This window comes from Stegostoma tigrinum, chromosome 1, assembly GCF_030684315.1.
Source record: "Stegostoma tigrinum isolate sSteTig4 chromosome 1, sSteTig4.hap1, whole genome shotgun sequence".
In the NCBI taxonomy this organism is placed as follows: domain Eukaryota; kingdom Metazoa; phylum Chordata; class Chondrichthyes; order Orectolobiformes; family Stegostomatidae; genus Stegostoma; species Stegostoma tigrinum.
In genome coordinates this window covers 19,256,643-19,284,377 of record NC_081354.1, presented here as the reverse complement: position 1 = coordinate 19,284,377, position 27,735 = coordinate 19,256,643, and the positions used below count along the sequence as shown (strand labels likewise).

At 43.5% G+C, this 27,735-nt stretch overlaps 1 protein-coding gene across 3 annotated transcripts in view; it reads right to left on the bottom strand.

Annotated features, from left to right (window-relative positions):
* The window catches only part of man2b2 (mannosidase, alpha, class 2B, member 2), a 66,645-nt gene that overhangs the window by 11,626 nt on the left and 27,284 nt on the right, over nt 1-27,735 (bottom strand). For all 3 annotated transcript variants that reach the window (XM_059638739.1, XM_048541163.2, XM_048541172.1), the window contains 10 exons: nt 25,268-25,458; nt 23,949-24,135; nt 20,133-20,260; nt 18,491-18,780; nt 17,289-17,480; nt 8,726-8,984; nt 6,931-7,041; nt 5,416-5,605; nt 3,035-3,187; nt 674-786 (listed from right to left, as the gene is read on the bottom strand). In XM_059638739.1, the coding sequence (XP_059494722.1) occupies nt 674-786; nt 3,035-3,187; nt 5,416-5,605; nt 6,931-7,041; nt 8,726-8,984; nt 17,289-17,480; nt 18,491-18,780; nt 20,133-20,260; nt 23,949-24,135; nt 25,268-25,458 (1,814 nt within the window). The remainder of the gene's footprint in view (nt 1-673; nt 787-3,034; nt 3,188-5,415; nt 5,606-6,930; nt 7,042-8,725; nt 8,985-17,288; nt 17,481-18,490; nt 18,781-20,132; nt 20,261-23,948; nt 24,136-25,267; nt 25,459-27,735) is intronic.

Genomic DNA, 27,735 nt, shown 5'->3' with positions numbered 1-27,735 from the left:
AGAAAAGGGAACAAGAGCTTTTGGAAGTACCGTGCAAACTGGCTACAAATCTAAAACTGGAAAGCCGTAGGAATAGCTGGGAGATGCTGAAAAGCTGGGCACATTCTCAGAAATGTCCAGTTTATGAACTGAGTTGTATATTGGTTTGTCTGTTGGAACTCTGGAGTGCTCACCATCAGGGCTTCGTGACCCGAAGGTGAAAGGGTCTGTAGAAGCATAATTTGCTGATGATAATCATACTCCTGAAGTTTGAGCATAGAAGTTAATAAAGATAGAAATGCATGCTGTGAACTATGTAGTTGTGAGGTGTCATGTTTGGGTGGGGGTGTGATTTGAATGTTTGAGGCTGTGTCACACACATCTTTAGCATTGACGACTGAAACTAAAATGTACCATTTTACTTAAATTCTCAGTTGTCTGTTAATTCACACATAACTTGCATCGGTTCTGAGTTGCCTTGAAGGTGGTGGAATCTTGTTGGTAATTTATTTTGATTGTGGCTATTTTGATTCATTGTAACTGTTTTCGAGATGATAACAGTGTACTCATATCCCACAGGGTAACACAACTCTGAGGACTTAACACTTTTGTGCTTTACACTGAGCAGAACTACTGTATAATCCTTTTTTTAAAAAAAATTATTAACTGCTACAAACAGGCACATCCATCAAACCTTTATGTTGACTGTCACAGGCTGGGACAGAACAGGGTCTTCTCCAACTTCATACAAATGCATAATTCTCAGTAGGACACGGCGAAAGTCTGGCTTTGATTGTTTAGACTTGCCTTGAAAACAAGAAAACATGTGTCAATTGCAGAGACTGAAGCAGAGATTTAAACCAATTGAACATTTGTGGCGAATTATCAAAATGCAAATCTATTTCTAAGTGAGGTATCTCATTGTATTTTGTTAAGCACAGCGAACGCATCTAATTTGTGGTGTCCAAGTTTATTTGTCTACAACAGAAAAACAGAACAGTCAAGCAGACATTAACTGGTCTATAAGATAATGAAGATGAGACGAGTATGAAAAACATTGAAGCAGCACATAAATAGTTTGCCTCTTTTTTTTTTGTTCCTTCCACTTTCAATAAAGATACTAGTTTCTGTCCATGAAAACAAGTCCCAAACATAGCCAGCAGAATCTGGCCAGGTGGAGAATGCGATGAAAACCATTTCCTGCGTATCCAATTGTGCCAGGAGAGCCAGCATTCTCTAAGAGAGTAACATTCAGAGCACACTTGGTTCTCAGGGTTCACTAGCTGGCCATACCCGATTCTGCCCAGTGAACGGTTTATTGCTTGGTTTCGTAATGGGTCACTCAGGACCTGTCCTTCCTACTACATAGAGCTCTCCTTGTCCTCACTTTCCACCACACCAGTCTCCGCATTCAAACAATCAGCCACCTCCAGCAAGATGCCACCACCAAACACATCTTGCCCTCTTCCCCACTGCCAGCATTCCACAGAGACAGTTCCATCTGCAACATCCAAGTCCATGCTTTTGTCATTCCTAAACACTCCCTCAACCCGCTTTCTTCCCATGCAATCGCAGGTGGTGTAACACTTGCCCTTTTGCCTCCTTATTGACCAAAGTCTCATGGGGAGGCAATGGCCAAGTGATATTATTGCTGAATTGTTAATTGACAGACCCAGGTAGTGTTCTGGAATTAAGAATCTAATGTTACCACAAATTCATTTTTGATTGTCAGAAAAAAAACCCCATCTGGGTCGGTAATGCCCTTTAGGGAAGGAAACTGCCATCCTCACCTGGTCTGGCTTACATGTCACTTCAGACACAGCAATGTAATTGACTCAAGTACCCTCTGGGCAATTAGGGATGGGCAGTAAATGCTGGCCCAGCCATCAGTGCCTTCATCCCATGAATGAATAAGAAAAAAATACGTCCTACAAGTGAAGCAGTGTTTAATTGTACTTTTGTCAATCTAGTCTACTGTTACAATCTAGTCACAATGCAGTCTTCCCGACACTGGCGGAATGGAACATAGACTGGGTGATGGCTTTGCAGACCTCCACTCTGTCTATAAGAACAACAGTGGCCTTCCAGTTGCTTGCCATTTCACTAAGGCGCCTTGCTGCCATGCCAACATTTATGTCTCAGGCCTGCAGTAGTGTTCCAGTGAAGCTCAACGCAAGCTGCAGGAATCACACCTCCTTTTCTACTCAGGCACTTTATTGCCTTCTGAACTCAACAATGAGTTCCACAACATCAAAACCTGAATACGATCTCCATTTTGATTATACACCCTGCAACTCCCCCACCCCGCAATCCACTTGCATAGTTTTGCTCTCTGCAGAGCCGACCTACTTTTTGGTATTTACACCTTCATTTCTCTAAGCACCCTCACCATCTGTTCCACTAACTCCTCCTCCACCTTTGCCAACAGTATATTAAAAAAATCATTTCCCTGCTCCTTTCGGTTTTGAACATGAGACATATTTGACTTGAAATATTAACTCTGCTTTTCTCTCCAAAGATGCTGCCTGACCCCCTGCGTTTCTCCTGTGCTTGCTGCTTATATTTAAAGGCTACTGTTGCCTGATAATATTAAGCACCATTTTGCCATTCACAGTATTCCTTCCAACTTAACGGCCAAGACTAAGGCTTGCAAAAAAAGCAATATTCAGAATGTCACTCTTCCAGCTTGCTTCTCTAACCATTGCAATTGTTTTCATGATGTGGACGTGCTGGTCTTGGATTGGGGTGGACAAGGTCAGAAGTCACACAACACCAGTCCAACATGTTAATTTGAAAACACAAGCTTTCAGAGGGCAGATGAAGTCCAAGTAGCAGACTGTAACCCCTGTCAATCGCTCCTCTGGCTGTTTGTGCAGGCATCACATTTATGCATTAAAGATTGTAAATTCACTGTGGTTAGCAAACAGAAGGGTGAGAATCACAGCACACGCTTTCTGCAAACACTTCCATCTCACACTTCAGGTGCTAAAGTTAACTTCTATAAACACGTCTGGCCAAGATAACATCAATACAGTAGGCATCTGTAATGGCTTACCTTGGACAATATTTTGCAAATGTGCAGTGTGATTTGAATTATATCGCCAACCAGGAAGGCAAAGCGTTAGGAGATGGAGATTGGGTGGGAGAAAGACAGAATTCACTGAACTATCACTCTGTGAACTGTGTGACGGAACAAATGCATTCTTCCCTGTTCAACATACATCATAAAAAAATGGTTAGTAGAATAAAATCACAGAGAGAAACATTGAACTGTTTTTTTTTTCTTGTCTATTGACCAGTCTTTGATATTAAATCGATTAAAAATTTAAAATACAGACTGGGAAGTGGGAAGTCCTCACTCATTATCCCTTAAAACTGGCATATTATGTGAGTCAATGCCGGGTAATGCAAACAACATTTCCAAATTTAAAACAAAAAACTCCTAGAGAGAAAAAAACGTATTCAGTTTTCAAAGATCAAATTTTATATAATCTGCAATCAAACTTGCTCAACCACAGTACAAGTCAATCATGTTGGGATTTAAGCTTGAAACAGCTGCTCCAATACTTAAAACAAACTTAAGCTAAGTTATCAATAGAATTACAACTACAGCTCAAAGATATAAATGAATAAACAAAACATAAATATACGGTAACTGCTCATTCAGTACCAAACAGCAAATTACAATTTATAAATCAAGGCTGATTTCACAGATGCCATCATCGTAAAGCCACATAATGTGAATAACCGCTGTGTGTAGTAAAAGCGGACTTTCTCAGATACTGCTTGGATTTTAAATATGCTGGGTTGCAGTTCCATTAGTGTCACAAGGCTATTCAAATGCAGGAGTCTTATAGCTGAGTTTGATCATGCTTTTATGCAATATTTACGAACAATTCTAGCACATTGTAATCAGAAATAGAAGGTTTAATTTTCTCTCCTGAGCAGAAGGTCAATAATAGCCCCATAAGTGCTACTTAACCCAACTCAGGTGTGAACAAGGTCAAATATCACGTCTCAGGTCAGACAATTCATTTTAGTGCGAGGCCTTGTTTGGAATCTGGCTATGTGTTACACACATAAATCTATGGGATGAATCTATATTTGGAGATTTGTATTTGCAGATACATTTTATTTTGTTCAAAAAGCACACAATTTATAGATAGTCAATGTGGCATTTTATAAATTCCTATTTCTGAAATAAAAGCAGTCTGACTCCAAGTTAATACACAGCCAGGTTCTAAACAAGGCCTCACATCTAAAATGCATTGTCTGACCTGTGATGTCATACTGATAAAACCTTTAGCTATCTTGGGGCAGTGACTTGAAAGAAATTCTGAGATTTATGTATTCATTCTTTCTAACTGATTAAAGATTTAACAGTCGTCTTAGGCTTGTTCAATACATTCGCATCAGTTCTATGACCCTTTGACCTTTTGCTAATATGTTCTGTGCCTGATGCCACCTCTTTCACTGACACCTGAAGGGGTGAGACTCCAAAAGCTTGTGTTTTCAAATAAACCTGTTGGACTACAACCTGGTGTAGTGTGATTTTTGACCTTGTTCACCCCAGTCCAACATCGGCACCTCCACATCACAACTCAGAGTGAGGGATTGCAGCTGGGGATCTCTCTGATCTGCACAGTTTCCCACTGCTGACAAGAGGATGGTCATCCACATGGATATAGTCAACTTTTAAAGCAAGTTTCTGAGTTAATGCAGAAACATTGCGCTGTTTCCCCTGCTCTCGTAACTCGCAAGTACATGGCTATTGTGTTTCCCACTCACAGCTTCAATAGTTTGTCCCAACCACTCCATATCCCTCCCTGATTTTCCTTATCAAATCTGGCAGCCTTCCCAAAACAGTGTTGTAAGAAATGCCTGAGGGTGGCACATGGTTGGTGTGCGATGTTCTTTGGGTAAACTTCCTATCACCAATCCTTCCCAGTACGAATTTCCAGGATTTACAAGTATGAAGAGGTGAAGTATTAGTCTTTGGTACAAGAGGCTGGTAATCGAGTAACAAGGAGTAATGTATTACATAACAGCAAGATAACAGGTTACGGCAGCTCTAGACTGGTTAACCACTTTAATACTAAGGAGATGACCATGCGTCGTGCTCAGGGATGATGGATGGCTTTAGACTGTAGAACTGGCTATCAGCAAAATAGGACAACCTTAAACTTGTTTGATCCTCTCTGAGTGTGTGGAGCTATTCCAAAGCTTTTGAGTTAACCCTTTCAGGAGTTAATGAATTTCCTATACCACCCCCTACACTCTGCCACAAGTTGCCATGGTACAAGTTCTGTAAATGATGCTCTTTTCTGCTGGGAAGAACTGAATACTACAACAGCTGGCTCACCTTAGCCGCTGTTAACAAAGGCCCCAAAAAAGTTTTTCAATTTTTGACCTGTCTATAGGCTCTGAAGCACGTACCTGAGACAGGGCCATACATAACAACAGGTCTGAACTCGAGTGCCATCCCACTTTGATATAAAGATGAAGTTTTTGACTTTGACCCCAACATTAGCCAGAGAAGTGGCCGCACTACAGAGGTGTCATTCAGTGTAAGGTTGTAGCCCAGATTCCATTCTTTGTTGTTCCATAATCTTCGATGAAGCATTACCTACAACAGTTATCAGCAGGGGACAAGCAGGCATTCATGATTACAAAATGAGATGTAGAAAGTAACTGATACGGATAATGGAATTGAAAATCAAGTTTTATTATGAAAGGGAAGCATGTTTGTGGGAGACAGCCATGCGAACAAACCACATAATGAAAAAAATTGACTAAACGGTTACCTTGCCTATAAATACAACTTACATAGCACAAGATTTGTACATACCACAAATCAATATTTTTCATTGATCACCAGTGAAGTGCAATTTGGGGAGAGTCAGACACACCAGACTACTAGACCAGTGGTGCTGTCAGCTTACAGAACAATCAAAACCTTGCCTTTATAGATAAACTCACATATCCAATGCTCCCTTGTTCTTTGTTAGCAGAGAACTGCAACTGGGTCCCGACATGGAAGGTGGAAAAAGTGGTCACAGAATCCCGACAGTGTGGAAGCAGGCCATTCAACCCATCGAGTGTCCTCTCAAAGTGCCCCAAATTCCTGCCCATTATCGTCACCCTCTGTGATGGGGGTGCACATGCCACCTGCTGCCCTCATGACCGATGGGTCAGGTAGGCCCTAGTTTCAGAATCCAGAGGGCATATGGTGTGTCAGAGCAAGAAAGCAAGTAACCTGCCTCCAACTCAATTGAAACCACAAAGGTAACAGCATGTAGTTTATGAAAAACCAGAAGAAAGCATCTTAATGCACAAAAGGGAAGGAATTGAACGTTTACTGCAGTGTCACTGTCCCACCAGTGCTCTTCATTTGAATGAATGATCAAGTTGATGCAAACCACCCATTCTCACGTCCTCTACTTTGATGAGCTCCCACTGACCCTAACCCGCTTTATACCATTGGATAGAATGAACAGTCTTAACATCATTACTATGTGACTATTTCCCCATTGTGAAGGGTTGAGACTCCTGTTTGACCTCAAAATCCAGGACCTGAACAAAAGGCAAAATCCTGCTATTGGTTTCAACAGATTACAGACTCTGACAAAGTTAAAGAACAGGATGGTAATTAACTGATATCACCAATGAAGAAGAAGTACTTTGACTGCAAGTTAATTCAGTCCCTTCAGATATAAATGCCTCACCGTAAGAACAAAACAAAACTATATCTAACACTAAAAAGACACTCTAATTCAATTCATTTTAAGTGAATGACCTTTAAAAGTGGGTCCTGATCACAGTGAGACTTCCTCTTTCAAGATGTTCCAATTGATATAATATGTTTTTCATGAGGTACAAACATAGTATTATCATCCCATTCATAGAATCTTTACCAAAAAAAATTTGCATTAAACTCGAAAAGCTTCTCACCTCCAATTGCCCACCAGCTTGACTGGAAATGCCATGTGCTCTCTCAGATAATATGATAAGCCTTGTGTCACTTTCTTCAATATAAGCAGTCCTTACAAGAGGGTAGTAATTCTGAAAAGCACAAAGAAAAAGCTTATCATTTTTAATTCTCTTCTGACTGCGACATCACAGAAAAAAGGGGCTGCTATTTATTTTGTAAAAAGCTAGGATAGCCACTGTCTACTGAAGAATTAATGTCTCTTACAATTTTAAAATAGTTTATCTCTAAAACACTTGAGGTTTCAAAAGGCAATTATAATCAATTTACACATTATAAATAAAACTGTTAAGTCAACAAAATACTATGCAACTTTGAATAATAATACCCAAGTCCACATGAGATATTCTGATGGCAACATGCTGTGTGATGGAGTGTGACAGCTGACAGGCAATGTTTTACTCTGACCATTTGATCTGTAACATGGCAACAGAGAATCCACTCTTATTGTTCAGCAAAGCTGAAGAATGCTATGACTCAATTGCAAACCAAGAGGTTAAGCACATCATAATATCTATTCCTTCTTCAGTAAAAACAAAACAAATTGCTGGAAATACATCTCAGGTCAGACACTATCTGAAAGAGAAACATTGGAGATTTGGCTGTGGCCTTTGATTCAAAACTCATCAGTTCTAATGCAGACCCACTTCAACCTCTCACATTCAGATATTGACAGAGTGTTTCAAATATTGTTGAGTTTTCATTTGATATCATTCCCATATTTCTTCTGGAAGAATTACATTTCTGCACCTGATTTATGAACACATGAAATTGACAGCTACTAAAAAACATCACACTGCTCTAGCAAATCTGTCTACACCAGGATAGTTTAAACATTTCACTAAAAACGTTGACCCTCACTCCTCCTTCACCCAGCTCCCACAAACCCCGATTCCCCTCATTGCTTTTAACCTCTCAGGTACTTCATCTGCTGAGTATTTGGAAATGAATAGACTTAGTAAGGGAAACGTGCGCCAGAAAATTGCTCTCCCACCAACCTCAGGCTATCAAAACAAGATGTGGAGATAATTCATAATGTTTCTTTTACAGCTGAATTATCACAAAATGCCACGGACAGATGGCTTTCCATGCAGGGATTCCAAAGCTAGTTCCGTGCCCTTTATGGAAATGTATCAGAAACTCTAAACGCTGTTGGATTGACACCAGAGTGTGCACATATAAATTTTTTAAACTACACTTGAAATGAGATTAGGAACTTCATGCCACTACCATATGCTCTCAAAAGTATCACAAGCAAAGGTGGCTACTGCAGTGTATTGCAACAGATGTCATCCACAGGGAAAAGTGGGGGAATTTCAGATACCAAGAAAAAGAGCCCAGAATTGCTGGGATGTTGTCAAAGTGAGATCATGAACTGAATTCGCAAGTAGGTGCTAGAGTTTTCCAGGAGAAATAGTGTCATACCCTGCAAGAATTGCAACACAAGCTACAGCACAAAACACTATCAAATTTTGTGCCACCAACACAGCTGATGTTTGCTTAAGGAGAAAGGCAAAAATCACATGGAATGCAGTGGCAGATCATCAGCATTGATGTATAATATTTGGAGAGAGGGAGAACCATAAAAGAGGGAAAATACAATAAAACCAGCAACAAATGGAGAATACTTTCCCAGACAAGAAGTCAAAATGGGCTAAACATAATTTCCTACAAACTCAGAATCTCCTTAACGTGCGCACGCCACCCACCCCGCCTCACCCTGCATATAAGTTCAACACAACAGCGTAGAATACCTACTCGAGCCACAGTATTGTTGCTGTACGACTTGTACACTCTTCTCATCATCTGGTAGCCATTACTGTCTGTGTAAATGGTCCTGTCGGTTTTCATATCTGTAGTCATGGTCAAGATCGCTTCCCTGTTCAGGTCCAATGGTCCTACAATATACTCCTGCTCAATTCTATTGCACAGCATTGACGCATCATAGCCACTGAGTACATGATAGATCCTTGTGAACAATGCATATTGGTAATCCTGTTCATTAGCAGAAGTGTTACTGTTTAAAATAGATAAAATTTCATGTGTTTAGTAGAACATACAACACCTTGGAAGTTCCATTCTGGCAATATTTAAAATCTGACTGTCAACAAAAATTACTATCACTGAAAGGCAGGAATTTGCAAATATACAAAAATCCATATCAAATAAAACAAGATACAAAATATGCGAATCAATTCAATTCAGATATAAAGAGATTATTAAGTTTTGAAGTTAGTATCAGGGATGTAATTTTAAAAAGGAATACAATTAACATTCCAAAATCTTATAATGTTAATTTCTTTTGCCCTAGTTTTTTTTAAAATAGAGTCATAGAATCAAAGATGGCTACAGTCTGCGACAGTCTAACTATTCTAACCTGCCTAATTATTCTAATCCCACTTTCCAGCACTTGGCCCATAGCCTTGTAGTCTTGGTATCCAGTGCACATCGAAACAGCAGCACTGGATTTCTATAGTAGTGATGAGGTTGTTAGCCATCACTGCTGTGCCAATGTAAATTGACAACAAATTACAACACACCTTGGTACTAAATGTGGAAATTGATAAGTTGTTGTTGGATACATCCTGTTCTTCCAATGTGGATGCCATTTTGGTCTACATTGATAGAATTAGCTGAGAAATCACTATAATGGCCTGAACTTGGGATACTTATGATTCGCTTTCCACTAGGAAAGGCTGAAAAGGTTCAGCCTTGTGCATTCAGAAATAAGTGAGTTTTGATGAAGTGTAGAAGTGACCACAGAATCCCTACAGTGTGGAAGCAGGTAATTCAGCCCATCGCATCCACACCGACCCTCCGAACAGTATCCCACCCAGAGCCACCACGTAACCCTACATTTCCCAGGGTTAATTCCCCCAGGCAGCACATCCTTGGACACTTTTGGAAATTTAACATGGCCAACCTACCTAACCTGCACATCTTTGGACTGTGGGAGGAAACCAGAGCAGCCGGAGGAAACCCACATAGACACTGGGAGAACGTGCAAACTCCACACAGACAGTTGCCCAAGGATACTAACCACTGAGCTACTGTGTCGTCTGCGATTGTGACAGTGATTGAATAACCTTTCTGGTATGAAAAATTAACTTTACAAATATAGGGTTTCATTCCTTTAGAAGGAAATTAATGTCACAGATTTGTAAATAGAAAACTAAAAGCAGTTCAATTTTTTATAAGGTAAGAAAGCGGGGAGCTGGATGAACACAGCAGGCCAAGCAGCATCTTAGGAGCACAAAAGCTGACGTTTCGGGCCTAGACACTTCATCAGAAAATTTTTTAAAATCTCCTGGCATCTCTTTCATCTGTCTCGTTTAAAGCTACCTGTATTTGCCACTCTTACTTGACTTCCGGTATGCGGTTGAAATCTAATATCTAACTCCTGATTTTGAATCTGTCAGAGTTGATATTTCAAGTGGGTGAAAAGTAGGCAGTTGATTTTCCTGCTAACAGATGCCAGATCCCCTGCATTGGAATCCTGATGTCCACAGGGCCCCAGTGACAAACACATGAAAGGCATCTGTTCTGGATGTGAGTTTGCTCGCTGAGCCGGAAGTTTAGTTTTCGGACGTTTCGTCACCTTTTTTTTATTTGAAAAAATATACTTTATTCAGAGAATGTACAAAAAATAAAACATTTATACACCTACCCAGTCATGCAAGCCGCTCCGGGTTACCCGGGGGCACGTACACCAACTAAAGGAAAAAACAAAAGAGAGAAAAAAAAACAAAGCAAAGAAACCGCCCTGGCAGTCGTCACCCCGCACAGTCCCCGTTGGCCCCCTGACCAGTTGGGGAAGGCGCCAGCTGGGCCCAGTTACCAGATAGGGCCCTTTTTTCTATTCTGGACGAAGGGTTTCATACGGTGGTCTTTCCCCACTGCACCTTGGCGGCGGCTGCCCCAAGCTTTAGCGCGTCCCTCAGCACGTAGTCCTGGACCTTGGAATGCGCCAGTCTGCAACACTCGGTCGGGGTCAGTTCTTTCAGCTGGCAGACCAGCAAGTTGCGGGCAGACCAAAGAGCGTCCTTCACCGCATTGATGGTCCTCCAGGCGCAGTTGATGGTGGTCTCGGTGTGCGTCCCCGGAAACAGCCCGTAGAGCACGGAGTCTCGCGTCACGGAGCTGCTCGGGACGAACCTCGACAAATAACACTGCATCCCCCTCCAGATCTCCTGCGCATAGGCACACTCCAGAAGGAGGTGATCGACAGTCTCGTCCCCCCCGCAGCCACCTCGAGGGCAGCGTGCGGTGGTGCAGAGATTCCGGGCATGCATAAAGGATCTCACTGGCAGAGCCCCTCTCACCGCCAGCCAAGCAATGTCCTTGTGCTTGTTTGAAAGTTCTGGCGATGAGGCATTCTGCCAAACGACTTTGGCAGTCTGCGTGGGGAATCACACGACGGGATCCACCCTCTCCTTTTCCCGAAGGATACTACGTGCTGACCACTGCCTGACGGCCTTGTGGTCAAAGGTGTTTCCTTTCAAAAATGTCTCCACGAAGGACAGGTGGTACGGGACGGTCCAACTACTCGGAGCGTTCCGTGGCAACGAGGCCAGCCCCATCCTTCGCAACACCGGGGACAGGTAGAACCTCAGTAAGTAGTGGCACGTGGTGTTTGCGTACTGAGGATATACACACAGCTTGATGCAGCCGCACACAAAGGTAGCCGTCAGGGTGAGGGTGGCGTTCGGTATGCCCTTTCCCCCATTTCCCAGGTCTTTGTACATGGTGTCTCTGCGGACCCGGTCCATCCTCGACCCCCAAATGAAGTGGAAGATGGCCCGGGTGACCGCAGCGGCGCAGGTCCAGGGAATAGGCGCATACAACAGTGCCGAAAGCCCCTCGCACCTGACAACCAGATTCTTACCCGCGATGGAGAGGGACCGGAGTGTCCACCTGCCCAGCTTCTGCTTTAATTTGGCGATACGCTCCTCCCAAGTCTTAGTGCATGCCCCAGCTCCACCAAACCAAACACCCAGCACCTTCAGGTAGTCTGTCCTGACGGTGAAGGGGATGAAGGAGCGGTCGTCCCAGTTCCCGAAGAACATGACCTCGTTCTTACCCCTATTGACTTTGGCACCCGAGGCCAGTTCAAACTGGCCGCAGATGTCCAATAGTCTACTCACCGACCGACGATCGGTGCAGAAGACGGCGACATCGTCCATGTACAGGGAGGTCTTGACCTGAAGGCCTCCGCTGCCTGGGATAGTCACGCCCTTCAGGCTCACGTCCTTCCTGATGGATGTGGCGAAGGGCTCCACACAGCACACGAACAAGGCAGGAGAGAGTGGGCAGCCCTGCCTGACTCCAGATCTAACAGGAAAACTGTCCGATTCCCACCCGTTGATCGAGATGCGCTAACGATGTTGGCGTAGAGCAGCCGGATCCAATTGTGGATGCCCTCCCCGAACCCCAATTTGGAGAGGACGTCCCTCATGGAAGCATGAGAGACCCTGTCGAAGGCCTTCTCCTAGTCCAGGCTGACGAGGCAGGTGCCCACCCGCCTGTCCTGTACATAGGCGATCGTATCCCTGATGAGCGCGAGGCTCTCAGCGATCTTCCTGCCCGGCACAGCACAGGTTTGGTCAGGGTGAATCACTGACTCCAGGACAGACCTGACCCGGTTGGCAATGACCTTGGCCAGGATTTTGTAGTCCACGTTCAAAAGTGAAATGGGACGCCAATTCTTAATTTCTTCCCTCTCCCCCTTCCTCTTGTAAATGAGGGTGATGATGCCCTTCCTCATGGAGTTGCACATTTCCCCTTCCCGAAGCGCACTATCGTACACCTCCAGCAGGTCCTGGCCGACCAGGTCCCACAGAGCGGAATACAGCTCGATCGGTAAGCCGTCGCTTCCGGGAGTCCTATGCCTCTCCAAGGACTTGAGGGCTCTGGCCAGCTCGTCCAGGGATATCGGCCGGTCCAGCAACTCCCTCGTGCCGTCGTCTAAGACCTCCGTGATAGACGACAGGAACTCGGAGGCCGTGCTGTCCGTGGGCTTCGTGTCGTACAGTCCGGCATAGAAGGATCTGCTGATCCTCAAAATGTCGGGCCGAGACGAAGTCACCGAGCCGTCGTCCTTCTTCAGCCGGCTAAGCACAGAGCTCTCTTTGTGCACCTTCTGAAAGAAGAAACGTGAGCACGTCTCGTCCTGCTCCACAGAGCGGACCCTGGACCGGAAGATTATCCTGGAGGCCTCCGCGGTGAAGAGCGAAGCTTGCTGGCCCCTCACCTCGCGGAGGTCCTCCGTGACATTGACCCCCATCAACTGCAGAAGGAGCAGGTTCTGCACCCTTTTCTGGAGTCGCGACAGCTTTCCCCGCCTCTCTCTTGCCTTCCGAACACCCTTGAGGACAAAGAACCTCTTGATGTTCTCCTTCACTGTCTCCCACCAGTCGCCTGGAGACTCGAAGAGGGGTTTCACGGTTCTCCAACCGGCGTACTCCCTCTTAAGCTCCTCGACGTTCTCTGGGGTCAACAGAGTCATGTTGAGCTTCCACGTCCCCTTGCCGGCCGGCTGGTCATCCTGTAAGTGACAGTTGGCCAGCAGGAGGCAGTGGTCAGAGAAGAACACCGTCTCGACGCCGGTGGACCTGACCGAGAACGTCCATGACACAAACAGGAAGTCTATCCTTGAGCGGATAGACCCGTCTGGCCGCGACCAGGTGTACCTCTGCAGCGCTCCGTCTGCAGGGGTGCTGAAGACGTCGAGCAGCTTGGCATCCTTCACCGTGCCCGTCAGGAATCTGGACGTGACGTCCAGTTGAATCCCCCCACTCGCTGTCCCCACGCCGGATCTTCCATCTGCATCAATGATGCAGTTGAAGTCTCCGCCTAGGATGACCGGCCTGGACATAGCCAGCAGGGGTGGAAGCCGCTGCAGGACGGCCAACCGCTCACTCCGTACCGCTGGGGCGTACACGTTGATCAGCCTCAGGGGAGCATTCCTGTAGGTGATGTCAGCCACTAGGAGGCGCCACCCCACCACCTCCTGAACTTGAGAGATGGTGAAGTTGCGCCCCCGCAGCAGAATAGCCAGGCCCGAGGAGCGACAGTCGTTACCCCACGACCAGATCGAAGGCCCACAGGTCCAGGCGCCGGACCATTTCCCGCACCTGCCGAGGTGCGGTATACCACACTCCTGCAGAAACAGGAGGTCCGCCTTGATGGTGGCCAGGTAGGCCAACGTGGACACACATCTCGCGGTTGACTTGACGCTGTGCACATTAATGCTCGCAACTCATACCCCCATTGTGGGCAGTGACCGCAGTACCCTCCCCAAGTCCAAGGTCCAGCCCCTCCACCTGTCCCTGCATGCCCATTGCCCGGGCTAACTGCTGGACGCTCTCCGGGCTCAGGAAACCGTCCGTGCTGCCTTCCGGGTGGCATCCCCCCGTCAGAGGTGCGGAGGCAGGAGGGTCCGGCTCCGGGTCAGGCTGGGGACGCGCTGTTTCCCCTTTCCCGCCTGGAAGTCCCGGGGGGCCCTCCAGTGCTCCAGCGGCACTTGACTGGGTGTCGGAGGGAGCCTCAGGACGCCTCCCGTCACCTGGAAGCGGGGTGCTGCTTTCCTTCCCCCTCGAGATCTTTAACTTCTGCTTCGGGTGGGCCCTCTCCGAATCCCCCTCATCAGAGGAGCTCTTATAGCCCCCCTGTAGCTGCCTCTTCCCGCCTGATGGTTGCGGTTGCTGGGCCCGTCGACGCACCTTCCTCCTCGCTTTCCGGACCGTCGTCCACTCCCCTGGCTCGCCTGTCGCCGCCTCCATCGACTCGGGGTTGTCGGGGGTGGGGGGATCGGAGCCTGCAGGGGCGCTTTGCTGGCCTCAGGCCCATCCTGCGGGGCTGGGCCCTCCTGCACGGCCTAGCCCTCCTGCACATTAGTGGGGTCCTTGCTGGGCCCTGGTGCCTTCCTCTCCTCCGGGGGGGCTGGCCCCGCATTGCCCCTGCCGGCGACCTGGGCGTAGGTGGTCCCCCGCTGCGGGCATGCCCTATAGAGGTGGCCTGCTTCCCCGCAAAAGGTTGCAGCTTTTCTCTTGTGGGCAATTCTTGCAAGGTGTCCCTCCTCCCTGCAGTTCCTGCAGATGGTGGCTTTGCAGTCGGCTGCCACGTGACCTGACCTACCACAGGCATGGCAGACTTTAGGTTGCCCTGCATAGGTCAGGTAGCCCCTGCTCCCGCCGATCGCGAAACTGGACGGTGGGTGTACGACATTCCCGTCCGCGCCCATCCTCAGCGTCACCTTGACCTGCCTCTTACTGGTCCAGATGCCAAAGGGGTCCATGATGTCAGTTAGGTCCCCTTCCACCTTCACGTACCTTCCAAGGAAGGTCAGGACATCAACTGCTGGCACATGCGGGTTGTACATGTGTACAGTCACCATACGGCTCCTCTGTGCTGGCATCACAAACAGCGGGACAGCGGTCAATACAGAGAGGGGGCCCTCACCTCCTTTCTCCTTGAAAACCTCCAGGAAGCGCTCGCAAAGCTTGGCACTCCTGAAGGTCACACTGTAAAAACCTCCTCCGGGGAAATCCTGCAGGCAGTAAATGCCCGCAGCAGCGAACCCACAACAGTCCAACACGACCCTCTTCACGAAGAAGGTGCGGTCCACAGGTGCACATTCATCCACCTTCTTTACAGAAACACGGATGGTGTTCCGGACCCCCTGACCTGGGGCACAAGCACTTTCCGCAGCCATCGTTGCAGGTTGGCTGCTCCCCTGAACCAGCGTTAGGCCGAAGCCAGCATTGAGATCCACTGGTCGCAAGGGTGCGCAGCCAACCCGACGTCCTCCTTTCACCTCCAAGATAGCACTCTCCTCCTCTCGGTCCACAAGAGAGTGGGTCTTTATTTTGTTCGAGATGTAAGCTGGTTCACTGAGCTTGCCGGTTTGCTCCCAGATGTTTCATCACCATTCTAGGTAACATCAACAGTGAGCCTCCGATGAAGCGCTGGTGTTATGTCCCGCTTTCTATTTATATGTTTAGGTTTCTTTGGGTTGGTGATGTCATTTCCTGCATTGGTGATGTCATTTCCTATTCTTTTTCTCAGGGGATGGTAGATTGGCTCCAAATCAATGTGTTTGTTGATGGAGTTCCGGTTGGAATGCCATGCTTCTAGGAATTCTCGTGCGTGTCTTTGTTTGCCTAGTCCTAGGGTAGATGTGTTGTCCCAATCAAAGTGGTGTCCTTCCTCATCTGTATGTAAGGATACGAGTGATAGTGGGTCATTTTGTAGATGACATTCGTTTTGCTTGACGAATGTCATCTACAAAATACCGTGCAAGAACTGTGACAAACACTACATTGGACAAACTGGCAGGAAGCTAGCCACCAGGATACATGAACATCAACTAGCCACAAAACGACATGACCCACTATCACTCGTATCCTTACATACAGATGAGGAAGGACACCACTTTGACTGGGACAATACATCCATCCTAGGACAAGCCAAACAGAGACATGCACGAGAATTCCTAGAAGCATGGCATTCCAACCGGAACTCCATCAACAAACACATTAACTCCAAATCAATCTCCCATCCCCTGAGAAAAAGAACAGGAAATGACATCACCAACCCAAAGAAACCTAAACAGATAAACAGAAAGCGGGACATAACACCAGCGCTTCATCGGAGGCTCACTGATGATGTTACCTAGAATGGTGACGAAACGTCTGAAAACTAACCTTCTAGCTCAGCGAGCAAACTCACATCCAGAACCTCAACCTGAGCTACAAATCTTCTCAAAATTCGCTGAAGACATCTGTACATGACAGAAGATAACACAATGTGGAGCTGGAGAAACACAGCAGGCCAGACAGCATCAGAGGAGCAGGAAAGTTGACATTTTGGATCAGGCCTCTTCTTCAGAAAAATATTTACACGAGAGGAACAGTGAAAGCCATTCCTATGCTGCTGTGGGCAGGCACGTCTCAAGCAAAGATTGCCTTTGCTACTCATTCATCTTAAAAGAAAAAGAGAAGCACAAAGGTTTAGCTTTGTACTTTTTTTGTGATCTTTTTCAGCTACGCAACATTACTTCTCACAGGCATATAATATTTCTTGATGCGTATCTAATGACAGAGGTGAAATGAACATCCATAGTGTTTTACTGAGCCCAAATATTGTGTGACGCAGTTTCACTCCAGAAATGCAGAATCCAAGCTAATACTCTGGTGCTGTACTGAGGTAATATTGTTTCTTTGGAATTATTCTTAGATTAGACTTTCAAGCAGAGCTAGTCTAGTTTCTCTGGCAGATACAAGAGATCACATTGTATCACATTGTTCAACAATGACATTACCTGTAGAAGTACTGCCTGATTTCAGTTACTAGTTTTCCTGTGACTATTTCCATTCCAATTGATTTTGACACCAGCATAGGCAAACCTTTTGGTGTGAATACATAATTATCGGAGATTGGGCCCTGTTTAACATCTCCATTAGCATAGTACTCCAAGAACTCCTGCTTTATCTTGACAGTCTTCTGGGATGATCTGTCATTTAAAACAAAGAAGAACTATTGTTATGACAACTGGAAGATCCAACACAAGGATTTTCCAACACCTAATGGTTCCTTCCTCAAGTTTTCCAATCATCTATTCCACAAGAGTAAGGCATAAAGTTAAAATACTGATATTAGTTTTTACTAAACATTGACAGTCAAAGACATATTTGAACATGTTTACATGGGTTTCTCAATGGAGAATCAAATCATACTCAAAGCACTTTCAATACAATCAGAAGAACTGCTTTCAATTTTAATTTCTCCCAAGCAAGCAAGTGACTTTTCACGAAGGGCCATTTGCTTCACCAGAAAACTCACACTCAGTCAGGAATGGAAAAGGACGTATGAATGTATTACTCAGACTAAGACTAAGTCTGTGCATTCTTGATTGGACTGGTTAAGGCAAGGAGTAGTTGAACCAATAGGACAGGAAGTCACTTGCTTCTGACTTGATCTATGTTGAGTCAGCTGGTCTCAGCCTGGCCAGGAGTAAAAGGCATGGAAAATGTGAAGAATAGTTGTCCCAGGCAGATTCTGGAGGATAACCACATTAAAGGAGTTCACACCTCCACAAGAAAGTAGCTCAGAAATAAATGACATTAAACAAAGGAACAAACAAAATCTACTGGATAATGACTCACAATTTTTGCTAACATGTCCGTTTTTTTCTAAAATGCATCATAGACAGGGGTTTTACATAATGTAAGTGCTGTTGTGTTACCAACGTTATTCCCTATACAGGGAGAATACAAATGACCAACAAATAAAACATAATAGCTTTAATCAATGAGGTGAGCCAAGGCAACAGTGTCGAACATATTAGCTGTCTCAAACATTGATCCGTCCTAAAAAGAATCTTTTCAAGATGAAGTTCCATTACCAAAGCAGATTCTGAAATATGTTGCTATTCAAAACCATATTGGAATTTAAACAAGGCAAGCTAGTGCTTTTATTCTTAAACTTGGCTCACACGCAGGAGCTATTTACCAGGATTCTCACCTGTCAGTGATGCTGTACAGTAAATTCGTGTCTTCATTCAGCATCAGTACATAGCAGTCATTCATCAACCGAAGTAGTCTACGCCCCTGACTTTTTGATTTGCTCACTGGTTTTCTGCCATATGTTTGCACTCTCCCTCTGAACGAAGTAGGATTTTTTGAGCACGGACCATCTGATTCCTTGGTACAAGTCAACTTTTCATTTTTGACCACATACCTTCGGTAGCTGAGTGCATTTAGTCTTACAAGAACAAACAAGTCGAAAATGCTATGAGAAACTGATTTCTGGATCTGCAGCAGGAAAGTAAAATTAACACAATTTTATTATCGTACTCTGAATTTGGGAACATTAGGTTTAATACAGCTGAAGTAGAACTGTTCAATGATTTATCCTAAGGTTTTGTCTTAATATAGAATTTAAAGGTATATCTGCTGTGGGATTTTACTTGTCGTGATTTATCTCTGCTTCAGGCAACTTGAGTTGACCAACTCTGTTTCAGAGACTGCAAATGCACAGCATCTTCCAAGGATAGATCTAAATTCCCTCTGGCCAGTATTAAGGACAACCAGTTATGAATTACCGTTCTGATTTGTTCTTTCCACACATTCAGCTCGGCTCAGATTTGATTAAAACTGAATCAGAATTCAGACCTCGATCACCTTGGGGCATGAGGTGGAGAGTGGAGAGTGTTGTGGATAACTGTAGCACAGACTGCGGAGGGTCTGAGGCCTCAGCATTATTTCAATAGCGCCCACAAAGCATCAACAAGATCATTGGAGAAAGTGACATGTCATGAGTGTTCTTCGGAATGGGCTGAGGATCAGCCCCTGTCTTAAGGGTGGCAGGATGGTCACGAGGATGCTGATCAAATCCACAAACATGGGGCTGGGAGGACAATCCCTTTCTCCTCCTGAATCAACATTCAAATAAATAACATTTGCGTCTCAATCCTGATTTTCTTGAGTGTTAGGGCAAGCCAAATTTACAGAACGGAGTTTCAATTAGGCATTCAGCCCTTAACTTGAAAAGGGGCAGGATCAAAGTCTTTTGCTTAGACTTGGGTAACAGACACCTCATCAGTACTTAACTAACATCACAGAGACATTGTGCTAACAAGTCATGTCCCCCATCTTGGCACCATAACATTCCGAGCAGCACTCAAAATAGATTGATCAATTTCGAGGTCATTGAGAACAGACAGTCAGTTAGCTTGAGCTATAAGGAACTGCAGATGCTGGAGAATCCGAGACAACAAGGTGTAGAGCTGGATGAACACAGCAGGCCAAGCAGCATCATGGGAGCAGGAAGGCTGACGTTTCGGGCCTAGACGCTTCATCAGAAAATCATTTACTGAGGAAGGGTCTCGACTCGAAACATCAGCCTTCCTGCTCGGCCTGATGTGCTCATCCAGCTCCACGGTCAGTTAGCTCGACTTCCTTGCTACTGGCTCCCTTTTCCATGTCTGGGAAAATGGCTCGAGTTCACGACAGAAGAGGCAAATCAATCAACGGGTCAATTTGGGATACCAGCCTGCCTTCCCGAGGCTTAAATATTTAACCCACCAGGATCCGCACAGTTATTTAATTCTGTTTAGTGCATTAACTTGTCAATAATTTCAAAACAAACAAATTGAGTCGAATACCTGTGATGGCACAGTGTTTCCTGAATCATCATAAACACTGACCACTGAATAGGCAACAGAGACGTTGATAATTGTGGTGATGTTCCATCCAAGAGGATTGTAGACAGTAACCTGCAAAAGGTGGTCCTCTTTTAAAAGAGGAACAAAATGAACACTGTCTAATACTGAACATAAGAGTGAGCATGCACATTTACACAAGTTCTGTGCAGATTTACAAAATGATCAGATGATCCAAAGAAAGATTATAATGCTATCAGGATTATGTCCATAAAAGGACCATTCCCTGATGAAAACTACAAAGCCATCAACTTGAATGATGACAACAAAAAAAAAACAGTACATTGGAAGTAACACTGAACCTACTGGAGCAAAAACAGTAAAAATTATTTCGTTAAGTTCTGAAGTGCATACTTCTAAAGTAAAGCCTCATAGAATAGCTTCATTGCGTTAGGACAATGGATAAGAATTCCAAAGCATTCTTTAAAAACTTTTTTTTACTTTTTAATTCATAGCAGGGGGTATCTGATTTATGAATACACATTTGCAAACACTTGTAAAAACCAAAAGAACTGCAGATGCTGTATGCAAGTTCGAACACCATGTGGGACAATGTAAAACAGCCATTCTTAAGTACAGGAAATATTTATATGTTGTGTATTTAAAATTACACCCCTGTAGGGGAACGTGTTCAGAAATATAAGTGTTTGCAGCAAACACAGAAACTGCTGGAAAAGCTCAGCAGGTCTGGTAGCATCTGTGGGGAGAAATCAGAGTTGACATTTCGGGTCCGGTGACCCTTCCTCACACTGATGGCAGCTAAGAAAATGTCAGCTTTTATGCAGAAGATAGGGTTGGGAAAGGGGGTACAGAATAAATGACAGCTGAGGATAGAGCCCAAAGTGGCAGCAGAGCAGCTGGACAGACAAAGGAGTGGATAATGATGTGGCTCGGAGGGTAAATCACATTGTTAGCCACTAACAGTCCCCATTAATAACTATGGAATGGAACTATTTCATAATCTGGAGATTACTTGTAATCTTTAAAAGGAGGATTGCTACAGATATACTGTGGATTTGTATTCACTGCTTGTCTGGCAAAGTCTTGTATGAAGCCAATAATTGTCAGGATACTTCAAACAGGGAGAAACTTAACAAGAAGGGCTAACAAGGTGGGGGTCCAACTAACTCTCCACTCCTAGCAGAAAGTCACCTCCTGCAGACATGTCAGAAATACACAAAGACAGGGACTAAAAAGTCAGTTTCAGTTTCAATTCCACTGGGGTGGACTAGTGGGACTCAGCACTCTCATAGGTACCTGCCTGGGTTCAGACACTAACATGGTGTGAACGTCACAGACAAAGAATTATCCCCCAACACGCCTGCATCACAGGTAAAGCAGGGAAGATTCTCATAGTGCTGCAAACTAGTTAAGGGACAAAGGAATTCAATCAGATTACAAAACCAAGAAAATCAAAAACTGACCATTCTTCTGCCAATATCAAAGCTATCAGTAACATCTAATGCAGCAGGTGTAACATTTAACTATTTGCTCTTTGGGAACCATTCAGAGCCGATCAGATACTTGTATTTTTAAAACTTTTACCTTTCTGCGCTCACCTCTTACTTCTAATCTGTGTGTACATGTGTGATGTTAGTATTGTTTGCTTGTGCATAGTAATTAATAAAGTTTTGGTTAATTTAAGAAAGCCTGGTTAAATTGGCTCCTTTTCAAATATCAGGGTTCAGAGAAAGATATCTACAAGGGAATGGGCCTTCTTCAAATTAACCTTGTTGCAATCAATTGAGGGAATGGGTAAATAATGAAGGGCAGCTAATTCGATCCTCCTCACCTGGGAGTTTAACAGTTTATCATATCTTGGCTGGAACCAGAATAGATTGGGAAAGGTCACTCTCAAGGGCCCAACAGCTGACTTGAAAGATAACTAAACAATGACTTTTACACGATTGCATTAAACCATTTTACCTAAGGGCAATGGACAATTTCCAGTGACTAGTTTAAGCGTAACCAGAAAATTATTCTGAAAGAACATTAGATCTGTGCACATCCAGGGAGAGAGAAGATAGATTAACAGTCAATTTTGGACACTGCTCTTGACCTCTTCAGGAGATGTTTTTAAAGAGATCCTGCTCAAAATGTCATTTGTTCCTCTTCAGAAGAGTGTTGACTGACTTGTTGTCGCTTCCAAACTTTTTCATTTTGTCTCCAAAAGCTGTAGATGTGTTTTATTTTCATAAACTAGTTTTATTGCTTTTTAGATAGTTATAACCCATTGCAATGGATTAATTTAAAAGTGGGGCACCATACAGTGAGAAAGAGTATTAACAGCTCTCTCTCATCAAGACTACAAACTTTGGAAGCACTGATAAAAACATTTGTTTTGTTTTAAAAGCTGATTCACTGCAAATTTTTTTTTAAATTTTAAGCTTTGTTTGCACATTCACTCACAAACAATTCTTCAGCATTTCAAGTTCATTTTAACCAATGCTACTTTTGTTGATGATTTTTTATCAATTGACTTCTCTAAATGACTGTTAAGTCCCACCAATTCTTTTCAAAAAATGAAATGGCTGCAAGTTTCTGCTATAGATTCATAGGTCTATAAAGCACAGAAAAGGCCATTCAACCCATTAATTCTGCACCAACGTAACGACCATAAAAATGCGCTTATCACAATTTCTTGCACTTGTCCATTATTCTTTTCCACAGCTGTTTTACTGGCTAGAGCTGTTTTCTAGGGTTAAGTGATTCGACAGGATTCACAATAATGTTACAGCATCGCATCAAGATTCAGAAACGGATGTGCATCCAAATGGAATTTTGGTCAATTCATTCTGAGATCTTACAAAATCTTACCGTCAATTGCTTGAGAAGAATCTACATTATCAGCAACCTCGCTTTTGCATAGTCAAAATCCACATTAAGAGGCAGACCTATTGGAACATGGCTCTCATGCAGTTTTTAAATCAATAGCTGTTACCGGAGTCATTGCAATTTCACTGTTATGGTATTGAGGCAGATCATCAAGCCCAAACTGACAACAATCATTATGATAACAAAGTGTGAAGCTGGAGGAACACAACAGGCCCAGCAGCCTCTCAGGAGCACAAAAGCTGATGTTTCAGGCCTATCCCCTCCCTACCTATACTCTCCTCTCCACCTATCTTCTTTTCTCTCCATCTTCGGTCCACCTCCCCTCTCTCCCTATTTATTCCAGAACCCTCTCCCCATCCCCCTCTCTGATGAAGGGTCTAGGACCGAAACATCAGCTTTTGTGCTCCTGAGATGCTGCTTGGCCTGCTGTGTTCATCCAGCTTCACATTTTATTATCTTGGACTCTCCAACAATCATTATGTTCTAGACTCTGGCTCACTTCTCGCTTCAGTCCTACCTTCCCTGTTAGGGATCAAATTGTGCTACACTTTATAAACTACAATCTGTGTTTTGGGAGAAACCTGTCAGTGGGGTAGGGAAATGTCAACATGTACTGTGCAAAAGGAAAAAGGAGACTCTGAATTTGGAACACATAAAATTAATAACTCAAACACTATTTAAAAGGCAATAAAATTAGGCTACAACCAAAAACCAGCAGAGGGAAATCACTGTAAAGTCTGCCTCAAACTTCACTATTTTCCAAGAGCCAAACTGGTGACAAATCAATTCTTACCATACTGTGCCAAAAGAATTGGAATTGAAAATAATGACTGCATTTCTTGTCAACTTACTTGGCCTACCTGCTCTGTGCACTTGACACAAAACTGTTTGTAAATTTCAAGACATTTAAGAAATTATCAGCACCTGTACTTCTGGTGTCCTGAGTAGAGGGAAGTGGAAAGTCGAATTTATCCTTTGGAGAGTTCTGGGTTTCTTGGAATATAGCAGCCATCACTAATTTCACAGCCCAAATCCCTTGTAATAGGTGATCCACGTACATATCTCTCACTTTTGGAGATTCTGTCCCAGTTACAGCATCGTGATGTTGTACCTAATACACAAAGGTTGGCACTTCCATGAAGATTAAATAGATCTTGCATATCGAACTTACATTTGTTTCTTAAAAAAAAATACAAATTGAACTAACAATTTCATAAAAACCCAAAACGTTAACTCTGATTTGTCTCCACAGATGCTGCCAGACCTGCTGAGTTTTCTCAACAATTACTGTCCATATTTTATGATCTTGTTTATTCTAATCGAACAGATGTTTCCATTCAGCAGGGTACTGTGACTATATCAAGGCAAATAATTATACTGCACTGAGGCATTACAATGTCACATGCAAGTTCTGGGTAGTTCCATCAGTTGCGCAAAACTTTCACTGGGAGTTTTAATACTACCTCAATCTTCCTTAGTCACTACATGGGGTCAGTTTAACTCAGTTGGTTAGACAGCTGGTTTGCAATGCAGACACCAACAGTGTGGGCTCATTCTGGCATTGGATGAGTTTACTGAAGGACTGTCCATCCCAACTTTTCCCCTCATGTAAGGCGTGGTAACCATCAGTTTAAACCACCACCAGTCATCGCCGTCAAATGAGAGGGCAGCTCTATCATCTGGTAAAACAATGGCTACTTCACTGCATGGTTAGTTTTGTAAATTTTTTAAAAAATAAATACTACGTCTAGAATTGAGTCTGGTTCCTTAACTTGCCACATACAACAAATCTAAATTCCTCATTCGGACCACAAATGCAGTGATTAGCTTTTTAAGGACAGTACTCTTTTTAATAGTGATTTTCTGTATCATCATTATCCATAGTTCCAGCTATATCTGGGTGTAAAAGTGGATGGTTCCACATCAACCCCTTGAGGGTTGATTGGCTTTGTAAGATGGTTAGGTGTGTGGATCCAATTATTGACAATAACGTGGAGTTTCATCCCTATTCTGGCTCCGGTGGGTTCAGTACCTGCGTTTTTACCCTAATCATGGTGGAGATTATTTACATTAAGAGTCAGACCTGCCTTCAGGCAAAGAACTCAGGGGGAAAAAAGTTAAACAATTACATGTTGTTGGGATTTTCATCAGTGTCTCACAATGGGCCATGAATAGAATACTTCTTTGCTTTATGCCTCACCAGAAAAATGGAGGTGTTCAACAAGGTGCCTGAAAGACCTCACCTCTGATACTGCCCATCTCAGATGTTGAATTTGTTGCAGAGCCCAAAATTTGTCTACAGATCCTAATGGGTGTCTCAAGAGGTACAACGTGAAAAGGGATTCACCAGCATACAGGAAAGAATTTGCTCTCCGGGCCAGACCTTTGAGTACATTCCGAGAGGCGTAAAATCCAGTCCAAGCCTGAAATGGCTCTGAAAGAAGACAGTTAAAATGTCAGTCAGCAACATCTGATGCCAATAAATAATTTAAATTTCCTTTCTTCTGTGCAACTGCAACGTAAAACATAAAACAAATACATTTGATAGTTCATCCATTTAAAATTTGAAAAGCTAGTAATTAGAAAATGAAGATGAATGGTACAATGTTTGCACTTCAACAGATTGTGCTAGAAAGAACAGCCTTGGCGTCATCTCTGTGGTGTGGTATCAGCAATGGAAACCACACAGTTACTCGTGGTAATGGAAAATATCAGATATTGAGACAGTAATGCCTAAATTCAGGTGAAATTCACATGCTTTACAAATCGAAGTTTTGTGGTCGATTGGATTAAATTCTCTTCTTGCTCACGTAGTGATCATGGTCTTATTTAAGATAAATTTAGTGGTCTTATTTATTCCAACATCATATATTTTAAGAGATCAAGGTGATAACTCCATTTGGGCTGTAGCTTTGCTCGATTTTCTGGCCATGATTTACCAAATAGTTCTTTTTAGCCAGGTCAATGCTGTCAGAAAAAACAATGGTCAGCACAGCAAAGGATTCATCCACCTGCTATACTTCTCCTTCTCTGCAGCTTGCATATTAGTTCGGTGTAAGTGCATTGAATAGAAAATGCACCATATGTGAGTGACTGTGTTTCTAATGATCCTCATTCCCTCCTTAGGAGCCAGCACCTGGCTTTCATTCTGCAGTGCCTGACAAATACACACAACAACAGAAACTCAATCGATGAAGCAAATGAGAGCAAAGACATGACCAGTTTAAAAGGGGACAACATTGCTTTCTTAAAGTAATTTGTCACGGAATACGTTGGGCAATTTGTCTAGCCATTTAGTGAAATAGAACTGAAGGAAGGCCTGAAACTGTGATTCAAGGGAGGTTGCATTAAGTGGTAACTCATAATTATTTCCCACACACTCCCGTATTTCAAAAGTGGCTGTGAACATTTCTGCGTTTAGAATGCTACACACACACACACACACACACACACACACACACACACACACCTTAAAACAGTGTAAAGATGTATCAGCAGCCAAAGTGTTTTAAAATGTGAGCAAAATCAATCACATCCTTTTAGAAACAGAATTTGTTTTGCCATTCATTTAAAAAAGTCATAAATTCACAATTTGTTGAAACAGTGAGTGCAAAGAGTGAGTTCCATGGGCCTCAGTGAAGACAAGCTAAACAGTACAATAAATCAGAAGTTAGCAATCAACAGTAACACAAATGCAGAAATAACAAAGGTTAATTCAGTCCCATCACAGTTATGTACCCCAACATATACAGAAACTGCAACATAATCAGTTCTTTGCATAGAATCTAAAGGCATTACATCTCGTTTTAGTAGTGACTGCTGAGCAAAGAATTCTCCCATTCACTTCAGAAAAGTGTAACTGCACTCTTCAAAATCAGAAAAACTAATCCCTTATAATTTTTTTAAAGCAAAGACTGGTAAATGAAAATCATGTCAACGCTACTGTTTAGACTTGCAATCAGCTTGAAGAGCTACCCATCTCCAAGTGCCTGTCTCCACTGTTATGGAGCAGTAATCAGACGTAGTTGTAAAATTCTGACCCTTGTGTTACAAGAAGCTGTTCTGTAAAACAGGCAATGTCTCCCTCTGCAGGAACTGGCAAAACCTGGCAGTGGCATCAGATTCAACAGCAGGACCGATGGAGGGATCTTTCTGAGTCTCCTTGCAAACATTTACACAGTTGTACAGTTTTTCACTTGCAAGAACTGCTGGCCTGACTCACAGACGCATATCCCTAAATAACCAATAACCACCATTACTGTCTTGGATAATCTCCCAACATACTGGAAGTTAGTACAGTGATTTTGACAACTGTACAAAATATTTTTTAAGTTGTCAAGAATAAAGGATGGACGTTTACTTTAAAAAGTCTTTTGCTTCATACTAAAATGGATTTGAAGCAACTAATACAGTTTTAATTCAGTTAAAAACAGACTTATTTTTAAATCAGAGTCCTGGTTTTAACAACTGAAATTTGTGGTTGAATAAAATTGCAAATGCAGCATCAGATCACTGCAAAATAATCTTGCTGCAAATATAGGTATCATATGCCAGCAGTAAAAAGGCAATAGCTCCTTGTTCAGATACATCTGTTTCTTAAATGATCATCGTTGTGGGTTTGAATGAAAATAGCCCAGAATTCAAGGATATAGGGGAACACCACACCTTAAGACAACTTGCAATCTCACACTGTGGAAGGAAATGCAGTGAT